This window comes from Parasteatoda tepidariorum, chromosome 8 (assembly GCF_982258835.1).
Source record: "Parasteatoda tepidariorum strain Cologne lab strain chromosome 8, Ptep-v5.0, whole genome shotgun sequence".
Lineage (NCBI taxonomy): Eukaryota > Metazoa > Arthropoda > Arachnida > Araneae > Theridiidae > Parasteatoda > Parasteatoda tepidariorum.
The window spans coordinates 108,066,747-108,080,414 of record NC_141762.1 but is presented as its reverse complement, the minus strand read 5'-3'; the positions used below and the strand labels follow the sequence as shown (position 1 = coordinate 108,080,414).

The following is a 13,668-nucleotide window of genomic DNA, read 5'->3' as shown; positions in this document are numbered from 1 at the left end:
TTTCTTAAAGAGACAGAAAAGTATTTATAAAAACTCCATTTAATAAATGGAAGATAAATTTTGTTGCGATTGTAAGACTTTGAAATCAGCTGACGAATTTTACAAATATAAAAAATATTTATTTAAAAGATGTATAGATTGTGATCTTAAAAGAAAATATATATATTATGAATGCGATTGTGGTAAAAATTATACTTATTCACATAAACAAAGACATTTTAGAAGTAATTTTCATATAAAACGTATGAACTCCTTTTTATAAAAGTATTTATAAATTTTCTTCCTTATAAATGAGTAACATGACAAAGGAGTTCAAACACTTGAGTAATGTACTCTCAACTTTCAGTATTAAAAAACTAAGAGAATTGATAACTAAACTTAAAATTCCTGTCCTGACTGATAAGAGATTAAAATCAAATATTATTGAATCAGTAGTTTCTTATATCAAAAGTACAGGAAATTATAAATCTGTTTTATCAGATTATTTAGGATTAGATGCTACTAACTATTTAGATTGTAAGAGGAAAATATTTATAAATCATCCAGAAAGAAGAAAGAGAATCAAGAATTTATTTGATTCTTATAATTTAAAATATAAAGATGGTCAATTTATACCAAAAGTAGAAAAAATTATTTTAACTGAAACTAATTTAAATACTTTGTATAGGCCTCAAAAAATAAAAGATAAGGTAAAAGTAGAGGTAAATCTTAAAAATTTCTTTAAACCAGATTATAAAATTATTGAATTCAGAGGTCAATATATTGAAAAATATAAAGTTTATAGAGAACAATATAGAGTGGTAGGATCTAAAATTTTACCTGAACAATATTATAATATTTTAAGAAATATGTTTAAAAGGGCTATTGGAAATATTATAGGAAAAGTAGATGTAATTATACATAATCCTAAATTAAATGTACCTTTTCATGATAAAATGATGTCAACTAAAACTGCTTTTAATGAATACATTGATAAATTATCCAACCAAATTGAATATAAAGAACTCGATATAACAGAGTGTATATTTGATTTTAATGTCATCGAATTACCTCATGGTGGTAGACACAAGGCTTTAAAAATGTATTCTGAAACAGATCCAGCAAAAAAGAAAAGTATTTGTCAAATAAAAAATGATGATAATATATGTTTGGCTAGATCAATTGTAACAGCTTTAGCTATCCAAAATCCTAAACTGTTAAGTGATAAATTATGTACTGAAAAATTATCAAGTAATGAAATAATTTATATTAAAAAAGGTCGTGTTTTACAAAAAACATTAGCTATAAAATTACATGATATTTGTAAAATTCCTTTAGAAGTGTGTAGTTTAGAAGAAGTTAAAATATTTGAAAATTTTTTAGACATTCAGATCAATATAGTTTGCAGAGAAAATGGTAATGAAATTATATATAATGGTGATTATAAATCAACATGTATTTTTATATATAAGAATAGAAATCATTTCGATGTCATTACATCAATGACAGGATTTTTAGGTAAGAATAATTATTGTAATTATTGTAAAGTGGGTTATAAACGTTCAAATCAACATAAATGCCCTTTAAAATGTGATAGGTGTTTTGTTAAAGAATCTGATTGTGAAGGAGAGGAAATATTTTGTAAAAAATGTAACCGTAAATTTAAAGGAAAAGGTTGTTATAATAATCATAAAAAAGAATTTTCAGAGATACCTAGTGTTTGTAAAGTTTTACGGAAATGTTTAAAATGTAAAAGAAATATTAATAGAGAGGACAGAGACCCTGATGAACATATATGTGGTGAATATCGTTGTAATAATTGTTGGAAATGGGTTATAAAAGGTCATGAGTGTTTCATGAAATATGAAAAAAGCAAAGGAGGTGTATGTGAAAATAATTGTGTAAAAAATAAATATAATTAAAAAAAAATGGTGTAAAAAATGTAAATATGATTATACAGAAAAATACTTATTTTTTGATGTTGAAACCCAACAAGATACAGGAATTCATGAAGTGAATCTAGTTATATGTCATGATTTTCATGGAAACGAAACAGAATTTAAAAATGAAAACGATTTTTGTGAATGGTTATTTAGTGAGGAACACGAAGAATATACAGTTATAGCTCATTATGGAAAAGGATTTGATTTTCAATTTTTAGCTAAGTATTGTTTTAAAAAACATATAAAAATATTCACAATTTATCAAGGAAATAAGTTAGCATATATGAAAGCTAATGAGTATGATATAAAGTTTATTGATTCTATTAATTTTACAATGTGTCCACTTAAAAAATTTCCTAAAACATTTGGTTTAAATGAACTGGCCAAGGGTTATTTTCCTCATTTATTCAACAAACAAAAGAATCAAAATTATATTGGTAAATATCCAGATAAATATTACTATGGATATAATTATATGGTTAATGAAGACAGGAAAAAATTTGATAAATGGTATGATTCCATTAAACATGAAACCTTTGATTTCCAAAAGGAATTTATAAAATACTGTAGATCTGATGTAGATATTTTAAGAAAAGGTTGTTTAGAATTAAGAAGATTATTCTTAGAAACTGTGAATGTAGATCCGTTTAAATATGTAACTTTAGCTGGTCTATGTATGGCCATTTACAGAGATAAATTCTTGAAAGAAAACACAATAGCTATTGATGAAATTGTCATTCAAAAAGATCAGTACAGTAAAAAATCAATAGCTTGGTTAGATTACATATCAAAAAAGGAAAATATTAATATACGCCATGCTTTGAATGGAGGAGAGAAAAAATTACAATTAGGTGAAAAATGTTATAAGGTAGATGGATTTTATAAAAATACAGTATTTCAATTTAATGGATGTTTCTGGCATGGATGTAACAAATGTTTCACTAGAACACAAGTAAACACTGTTAATCAATTGCTCATGGAAGATTTATATAAACGAACTAAGAAGATCAATAAAAATATAATTGAAGCAGGTTATGAATTGGTAAATATCTGGGAGTGTGATTTTGATAATAATAAGGATATGAAAAATTACATGAAAAAAGAATGGAAGAGAGATTTTATAGAACCTTTAAATCCTAGAGATGCTTTTTATGGTGGAAGATGTGAACCTACCAAATTAAAATATGAAATGAAAAGTAATGAAAAAGGTAGATATATTGACGTATGTTCTTTATATCCTACTGTAAATTATTTTGATAACTATCCAGAAGGTCATCCAATCAAAATATTTAATCCTAAAAAATACGATGAAAATTGGTATGGATTAATAAAATGTAAAGTACTTCCACCTAGAAAATTATATCATCCAGTATTACCTTATAAAGAAGAAAAATTAATATTTTCATTATGTAGAACTTGTTCTGAAACAATAAAATGTAATCATTTCAAAACCACTTTAGAAAAAAAGAAATGTGAAATTTGTTACGAGATAAGAAATTCAGAATGTAAACACGATGATAGCGATAGATGTATAATCGGAACTTGGACTCTTGGACTACTGAAGAGATCAGATTAGCTATTAAAAAAGGATATAAAATATTGAATATTTATGAAGTGTGGCATTTCGAAAATAAAACGAATGAACTGTTTAAAGAATACGTCAAGACGTTTTTAAAAATAAAATTAGAAACATGTGACAAGTGGAAAAATAATTTCAAAAATGAAGAAGAGTATAGAAAAGTAGTTAAGGAAAAATTAAGTATTAATTTAGATAAAATTGAAGAAAATCCAGGTTTGAGATTCATAGCTAAAATATGTTTAAATTCTTTATGGGGTAAGTTTGGTCAAAGAAATAATACGAAACAAACTGAATATGTGATGGAAATTGAAGATTTTTATAGAATTATTCTAAATGATACTATTAAAGATTTGAATATGAATTTTTTAAATGACGATTGTGTGGAAATGAGTTATAAAATGAAAGATAAATTTGAAAAAAATAACTTCAATACTAATATATATATAGCTGCTTTTACAACTAGTTCTGCCAGAATTAGATTATATGAAATGTTAGATAAATTAGGAGATAAAGTACTTTATTATGATACAGATAGTATAGTATATATAGACGACGGAACCAATAAAATTGAAACGGGATGTATGTTAGGAGAATGGACTGATGAATTGGGAAATGATAAATATATTACATCTTGGATAGCTGGAGCCTCTAAAGATTATGGGTATAAATTAAATGATAAATCGGTACATGGAAAAGTAAAAGGATTTAAAATGTCTTATCAGAGTGAAACCATATTAGACTTTGATAATAGGACTAAAATAATAACAGGTGAAACAGATTGTTTAGATGTAGAAATCAATCAGTTTAAAATCGAAAAAGATAGGAATATTTCAAGTATTAAAACAAATAAACGTTATACCTTTGGATACGATAAACGTAGACTTTTAGATAATTATGATACTGTACCTTTTGGCTTTTAAAAAAATGTTTCTTAATAAATGGATAAGATTACAGTCATCCTAAACATTCAGGGATTTATTTTCCCCAGTCGTAAGATTGTAAGAGAGATAGGATGGGTTCATTTAAATTTACCAATCGGTGAATATATTGGCGTATTTACACCTAATTGTGAATTGAATGATCAAGAATTGAAGATTGTACGTAAATGTACTTCAGAAGTACACGGATTAAGATTTAATAGAAATAAGAATAGTTTATGGATAAATCATCTAGATGTAAAAAATTATATAAATAACCTATATCAACTATATGGTGGTACATTTGCTTATAAAGGAGGTATTTTAGAAAAAGAGATATTAGATGAATTGAATATACCATCTATTGACATTGATGTACCTAAATGTACTAAAATTTTAGGACCTGGATGTTCGTTATACAAGTGTATGTATTATAGAAATTATATTACAAAAAATGTTCTTAAATAAATGGAAGAATTTAATGACCTCAAACGATTTCCTGAAACATACAAATTAAATGAACTCGAGATAGGTAAATATAATTTAATATCATTGAGAAAAATAAATACAAAATACGGTGACTCTATTATAGCTAGATTAGAAGTAGACAATGATGAGAAAGATTTTTATCTCTCGAAATGTCATGGTGAATTATCTGATAAAGCTATAAGAAAAATTAATAGTGGAAAATATATTTTTGATTTTAAAGGTAAAAATAAATATTACGATTATGAATTACATGTAAAATAAAAAACGATATTTTCAATAAGGTACAGGATTATTAATAAAATAAAAACTATTAATATAAAAATAAGAATTTTTAAATATACTGATATTTCATATAAAAATGTAAAATATAGGTCTATTTTAAATTTTTTTAATATAAAAAATAGGAAATTAATAGTAGTATATAGGGAAGGGCAAAAGTGTCCTGTAGCCCCCCCCCCCTATATACTACTATTAAAACTATATTATAACAAAATTTAGAACAATATTTTAACTTACTAAAATAATTTTTCATTATAATACATAGCATTGAATGCATAGCAACCATTTTGAAACAAAAGCGTGATTGAAAGTTAAAGACTAGTTGAAATAGAGAATTTAAAGAATATTTTATGGGTCTGTCTAGGTTTTTCTGAGAGATAACTATTTTGTGAAAATTTAGACATAATTTTTGAAAATTAAAAATTATACTAAAAAATCAACACAAATATGTTAAAAATTTGGATTTATTGTTTCTTACTAGACAAAAATAACATTTTAAGAAAAAAGTATTTTGTGAAATAATTCTACCGTTTTACCTAAAGTTAAATTTGTGAAGGTACCGGTAAATGGTAGTAAATTTCACTTGGATAGACCCCTGTACTTTAAGTATTAAAACAAAGTTTCAATTAGCAAACCATAACTTTAATTTAAAATTTCTTTTTTCTTCTCTTGATTTTTAAAATGACAAAATAAATGTAACAGATTGTGTTTATAAATGTAGTCATTCATCAAAAAATAAATAAATATTTAATTTACATATTTTTATATTATAATATTCATTTTTAATTCTATATCAAAATAGATAAGTTAAGATAAATTTTTTTTTTTTTAAATCTATGTACTCATAGAAATTTTTTTTCACAAAATTTCTTTATAGAAAATCAGATGTCAAAGATACTGCAAACATATTATGAGAAAAAAATACCAGTCAATAACCCTACGGCTTTAAATAGAGTTTGAAAGGGAAGAATGACACTATATCAGGAAAAAAGTATCTGAATTTATTGGCCTTTTTTTTTCTTCATTTTTTTGGCAAATTAGGGTAACTTCTTTTAATATAACCTCAAGCTTCAGAAATATACATTTTCCACCAATAAAATATAATGTAGATTTCAATTCCACGCTTTTTCTTTCAAAGGGTAGAGTTTTAATTAACAATATTTACATTATTTTTTGAAAAAATTCATGTTTAATAATTACTTTAATCTGTACTTTCAATCTCAAGAATCAAAAGAATTTTAAAAATGCAATTTCAAATTTGTTGGAACTTAACTCACATCAAGAATGAAAGAAATTTCGTTAACTAAAATTAATTAATGCAACAATTTATTTAAAATAAATTTTGAAACTAAGAAAAGAAAATAATAAAAGTATCAATAATTTAAAGCACTGTTTTTTTTAGCTTTTATAAACAATATATATAAAATTTTTTTTTTGATTTAAATCAATGATTTTTTTAAAAAAATCATTTGATTTAAATCACGATTTAATCAGCTTGACAAACCCTGCCTAACACCTCTTGGACATGGGTCCAGTGCCCTACCAGGCTATATTGACCTTACTTTAACCATTAACATTCAACATACTGCAGCATTAGCAATAGCACTATCCGTGGAGAAATAAGAGAAATACTTTTTAATATTTTATTGCCAAAAATTTACAAAAAAAAAAAATTATTCAATGGAGAAATTTGAAAATATATGGGTAAACAGGAACAAGATATCATTTATCAAATTTTCATTTCAAATCAAGAGCTATTTGATTTATACTTACTTTTCTCGTTCATCCCAGTCAGATGGTTTTGAATCATTCGGATCATCAATTTCAGCTTCAGGGTTTACAGGGGGGCTGGAATCAATAATCAATGTCTTTTTACTAAAGAAAACCACTAACTATATTTTTAAACTGCTAAATTAATCACTAGCATAAAACTAAATAAAAATAGATGACTTACATTTTTTTACATAGAACAATTTAATAGTAGCAGAGCATTTTAATTCATCCAAATTAACCTAACCATAAATTTATAAAGGATCTTTCAACGGTATAAAAAAATTGGAGCTTGTAGAAGCATTAAATAAATATGCAAATAATTAACTCTAATGATTTTATAATTCTCATCATTATATGGCACTTTTCCTAAAATATCTTACTTTTACCCCACAACGTAACAACATTGTAAGGAAAAAAAGATATAATAATGAAAGTAGGCTGTTTAATTATTATTCCGCAATAGATAGTATAATAAATAGGTTTCAATAGAGATATAGGAATTTAAATATGACGCCGTATACTACAGTGTTATAAGCTGACCCCTGTAATGTCACATTACACCTTCCATAAATTTGCCAACGTTTGAATGATTCCTCAAGTTTACTCTTTTGCTTATCCAACTTAAGTAGAATTTAATCTTTAAAATTGGAAGATCGATTTTATTAGTTCATATTTCAAATATATTGCTAAGAAATTGTAGTCAAGTTTCCTTTATCAGGGGTCTGTCCAGATATTTTGTGAATATAAAATAAGTGTTAAGTCACATCTTACAAACAGGGTCCTGTTATTGCAAAAATTTCTAAAAACCTTTTCAAGTTTTTAAATTGTAAATAGATACAAAATTCTGCTCAACAATTGCTGCTACTAAATTAGAGATGCAACATACAAATATTTGGTACTTACCCTATACTGCTCAACACAGAATATTCATTTTGGACGAATAATGGAAACAAAATCACTTACATTTTTAATAATTTCAATTTACACATTTTAAATAACACAACTTAGTAATGTATCACTTTTAATGTGTTACGCATTAAGTAAACTTTAACAATTTTTAAATTTATTATATTTTATTTAAAAAATTGCCAGAAAATAATTTTTTATTCACATAATATTCTATTAATTAATATTATGAATAAATATAAATTGATCAGTTATTAATTTTAAAAAAATATATAATTTAATATTAATAAGAATGCGCACACAATATTTGTAAAAATAGAAATATTTCTAAAATACTACTTTTGGAATTAAAACTTAGGGAAACTTAGTTTGTCTCAAACAGTCCCCCCCTCCCCCCCGGAGGGGTTTATCCGATTAAGAAAACAATAATGAAGATAAACAAATTTGTGAAAGGTTTGATTAAAAGAAAAATTATTTTGTGTTTTTTCAGGGATGAAAGTATCAGTTAGCAAAAAAAGCTGAATTCTACATAAATGCAATCAAACATTATGAAATTAATAAATGTATGGAGCTTAAAAAGCTTTGAAAAAAGCTGAATTCAGAGTAAAAGCTGAAAACTTTAATGCCTGGTTTTTTCTAAACAGACTCCTGTTTATTGTCCTTTTAAATTTTTTTTTTTTTACCAGGATGACCGTACTTTCAACGCTTTGTCTAAGACTTTTTTTTAACATCTCTCTATGCATGAGATTTATACTATCTACTTGCCTTTTGAGAAGACATTCTACACATCTTATTATTTTTTCATCTTAGTATTTATTCATTCTACACAGCTTATTATTTAAAGGTATTTATTCCAAAAATAATCTTAAAATCACTTAAAAAATTTATTAATATCCCAAGCCAGAAAAAGATACTTATAAAAATATAATTAGTTGAGAATAATCTTAGCAAAGTAAATAGTTGTAATAGTAATCAGAATTAAACCTATTAACACAGATAATTTTACCAGTGTGTAATTATAACATAAACAGTGAAATAATTTTTTTCAAAATGCAATATGAACTAAAAAAAGGCAGCGTTTTTAAGGGATAGGTGCAAGCAGGGAGGGCCGCCCTTTTAAAAACAGTTAGGGAGAACACTGGTATACATAGGATATACAGTAACTTAATTTCTATTTTTAACAATGAAAAATCTTTGAATTTAAATAGACAATAAAAAAATATATTTAAATCTGGTTAAAAACTTACTTAAAGTCTTCAAGTAGACTTCCTTTTTGAATACTTTGCTTGTCTACAAGAACTTCAAACTTACTGTCAGGATTGATAACTGCAATAAAAAAAAGAATCTATTTAACTTTTGGTTTTGTATAAATTGTGCAAAGATGTATAATCACTGAATAACAAAGTAAAAGATCATTAATTGATGAGAACGTCATACAAAAATTATTTGTTCGAAAACATGTGACATTCACATAAGGGTTTAACTATTTTTCAAACAGTCAAAGAAAAATATCTGAAAACACTGCAATAACTCATAGGGACAACATCTAAGCGAGGTGGCGATGGATTGCATGTTTCTCATAGTTTCGCACGTTTCTATACATTACATGATTCCAAGGTCCGGAAAGCCTCACACTATTGAAGAACTTATTTTACTAGCTGTAAGTGAGATAATACTCACCGGGTTGCACAAATCAGCTTTTGACATTGTAAAAAGAACTCCACAAAGTAATAGTAATGTACAAAGAAGGATTGGCAAAATATCTCAGTGCGTAGAAAATTCCTTATGCGAGTACTTAAAAATATCTGAATTTTCTATACAGCTTGAAGAGTCCACTTATCCAGGAAACAAAGCTTTTACTTTTAGCTTATGTAAGATTCATAAAAGAATAAAAATGTTTACCAAGAATTGTTATTTGCTAAATGTTTGGAAAGCGATGCGAAAGGTGAAACGCTATTGTCTGAAATAAAAGCTATACCTTTGACTAATATCATTTCTGTAGCTACTGACGGTGCTCCGGCAATGGTAGAAAGATACTGAGGTTTTCTGGCTAACTTACCACAAACTGCAGCGAATGTATTTTCAGTACATTTGCCAAACTTAACGAAGCTAATTTGAAATTACAAGATGACCAATTAAATTTAATCAAAACTAAAATCGTAAAACTGCGTTTGTTGCAAAACTTTTTCCGTATAAACAAAACTTGGGAAGAGGATATTGTTCTCTCAGTTTCAGTGCTGTAATGAACCTCATCACAAAAGAAAATAATAAATAAATAAATGATTAGAAATTAGTGCTTAAAAACATTGAGTCGGACATAAATACACTCTTAAAATCTCATCACGTTCATCCTAGTCATTAATTTTTTTAAATTTTATTTTAAACAAAAGGTATAATTTCAATAAATACTAATAGTTCAACAATTTTTTTTTTTTAATTTGTAATTTTTATATCGTACATATATGCAGTTTTTCACTTGGGTCCATGGCAGAGTTGGCCGAAAATTTAATCGATTACATTTTTTGATTACAGTAATCAGTTACTTGTAATCATGATTACAATTTTGATTACAGTAATCAATTATTTGTAATCGTGATTACAAAGTTTGATTACAGCTGTAATCATGATTACATAGTCGATTACAGTAATCAATTACTTGTAATCATGATTACAACTTTCAAAAATTTTTGATTACAGCTGTAATCATGATTACAATTTTGATTACAGTAATCAATTACTTGTAATCATGTTTCCAAGTAATTGCAATTACAAGTAATCAAAATATATGATTACATGTAATCATGATTACAAGTAATTTGATTACATGTAATTTAATGACATGTAATTATGATTACATGTAATCTAAATACACGATTACAAGACTTATTCTTATAAATGATTATATTTTACAGTAGATAGTATAATGTATTTTATAATGATACATTTTGCACGTATTTACACGTACTGCATTTTGTATGTATTTGTATACGTACAAATGAACGTAACTAAAATGTATGTACATATGATTTTATCTAGTGCATATGTTCAGACAGCTTAGTTTCACACACATGTACATACACCTATATTGTAAGTATAAAATGTATGTACGTATGTATATAGATAATAATTACGTATGTATGTGCAAATGATGTAGACATGTACATTTATACACAATGAATATATGCATTTTATGCAAATATTTGTGTATGTAAAATGTATATATATGTTCATGTACGCATGTATATACAAGCACTTGTTGTTTGTACGAACATACATACATTGTATGTACAATGTATGTCCCATGCATGCATGTGCAATTTATTTATGAACAGTATAATATGTGTATGCATGCACAATAAAGGTATATATGTAGTATGTACAATATATGTATGTATACATGTACATGATATGCATGTCCAATGTATTTATGAACATATACACAATATGTTCATGTTCAATGTATGTATCCAAATATGCATAATACACTTGCGTACGATTGTACGTACATTGGGCGTATTTATATTTTACATATATTCATGCATACATTCGACATGCATAACGTATGTACATACACAGATTTGAGATGCATATATTGTACAGATGTATATACATATAGCGTACAGATGTATATTCATATAATGTACATATGATGAAATGAACATATAATGCTCATATAATGTGCATATGTGTGTACGTATACAGTACATATGTGCATAAATATATTGGGCCTAATTCTTTCATACATGTATACATTAATACATGTGTACATGCATGCTATCCCTATCTATGCATATGGTGCAATGTATATATGTCCAATGAATGTATCCACGCATGTACAATGCACCTATGATCCATGTATGCATATCCATATGTACTATATATGCATGTACAATACATGAATGTATGTACCTACATTGTACATGCATTACACATATACATATGCACATTACATTTATGTCTAAATATGTGTACAATGCAATAAATAAAATGCATGTTAGTTATCTTTTAATGACTCAAGCAAGTTAAATGACAAAATCAAACGATATTTAAATTTAGTTTTCAGCTTTAATTGTTCTATATCATTTTGAAATTCTTTGAATAAAAAAATATTTTCAGGTATTTTCATGAAATGTCTGACAATACAGACTTTTTTTATTTTTTTATAACATAATGCATGATTCATAGAAATTTTTTAAATGGTAAAAAAAAAAACGGTAAATTTTATGTGTGGAAATAATATTTAGAAATTTAAAGAAATTTAGAATAATTAGTCGATATTTTATCGCCAAATTTTTGAGTAAAAGCGAATGATCGAACTTTATGATTGTTGACTGCTCAGAATTTTATGAAAATATTTAATCAGGGAATGATCCTCAAGTTAAGCTCAAGGATTACGGTAATGATCTATAAAAGTTGAGGAATAAGAGAAGTATCTTTTGCCATTAGTGGATATTTTATCGCCAAATTTTTAAAAAAAATTTCTTCAACAAATACAGAAAATTTTCAGAACATACAGGTAAACAGGAGATAGCTGTAAAATACAGGAGTCTTCTTAAGAGACACACGACCTTGACAGGTATGAATATAAAACATTAAATATTTCAGAAAAAAGGAAAGAACAACTCACTCAATGTAAACAAATGAGGTTTCTTATCCTTAAAAACATCATCTAATTTCGGAACATTTGCGGTACGTTTCCAGTGCTTCTCTTCAAAGCTTCCATTTTTAGGATTACGGTGTCGAAAAATAAAATGCAACTGAAATGAGTGAATGAATATTATTACATTTAAGTCAACATATATTTTATTATCACGAAATAAAATAAGATAGGAGAAGAAAAAAACTAAACAATCAAATAATGGTAATATTGAAAGCACCATTATCAGTATGGTGACACAGAATGAATGAAAATAATCTTATAGCAGAATTTGTTATTAATAATCTAATTATTAACAATGAACTGACAAGTAAATACAGCCAATTTTTAATTCTTTGATTGAACTTTCTGGCTGAATTCTTAACCTATAATTGAATAACTCATTGGTTATTTAACAATCAAATGTAATAAAGAATTTTTTGTCCAACAATGCATTACAGTATAAAAAACCCTCCCAATTAAACTGGACACGATGGCTGGTTGATGCGAATTCCACACCTAGCTCAGACCGACCACGATGATGATGTAAAATATTCTCAGTGGTAGATGGCAAGAGTCCCCTTGCCGCCAGGAAAAATGGTGGGAGGTTTTCCTATCCATGTAATGCAAACGTGGGCTAGTTCGATCAAAAGACTTCCATGAAGGTAAATTTCACTCAATACTTGATAAAGCCCTAGCAGCAAAATAATTTGGGCTCTCATTGGACCAATATTCATGAATCTTGCCTCAATAAAGATTTAAAGCAGAGTTCGTGATTTAAGGAAAGAAAAAAAAAAGATTTTTTAAAAATTTGAATCTGATTTTTTTAAAAATTTTAATCAGATTTTTTTGCTTTTTATTCTAATACACTGGAAGAACTTTGATTTATGACTAAAAAAACTTAATAAACGTTTAATCAAAATTAAAGTAATATTAAAACTATATTATAAGAATATTTTAGAAGCTCTAACTACCTAAAACAATTTTTCATTATAATACATAGCTTTGAATGCATAGCAATCATTTTGAAACAAATGCATGATTGAAATTTAAAGTATACTTTAACTATTAAAACAAAGTTTCAATTATCAAACAATAATTTTAATTTAAAATTGTGATTTCTCTTTTTTCCTCTTGATTTTTAAAATGACAAAATGTAACAGATTA

The 13,668-nt window shown here is 26.1% G+C and overlaps 1 protein-coding gene across 2 annotated transcripts in view; it reads right to left on the bottom strand.

The window, feature by feature from the left end:
- Cnx99A (Calnexin 99A) overlaps window positions 1-13,668 on the bottom strand; it is an 84,982-nt gene that overhangs the window by 40,641 nt on the left and 30,673 nt on the right. For both annotated transcript variants that reach the window (XM_087149275.1, XM_087149274.1), the window contains 3 exons: window positions 12,493-12,622; window positions 9,113-9,191; window positions 6,960-7,034 (listed from right to left, as the gene is read on the bottom strand). In XM_087149275.1, coding sequence (XP_087005401.1) covers window positions 6,960-7,034; window positions 9,113-9,191; window positions 12,493-12,622 — 284 coding nt within the window. The remainder of the gene's footprint in view (window positions 1-6,959; window positions 7,035-9,112; window positions 9,192-12,492; window positions 12,623-13,668) is intronic.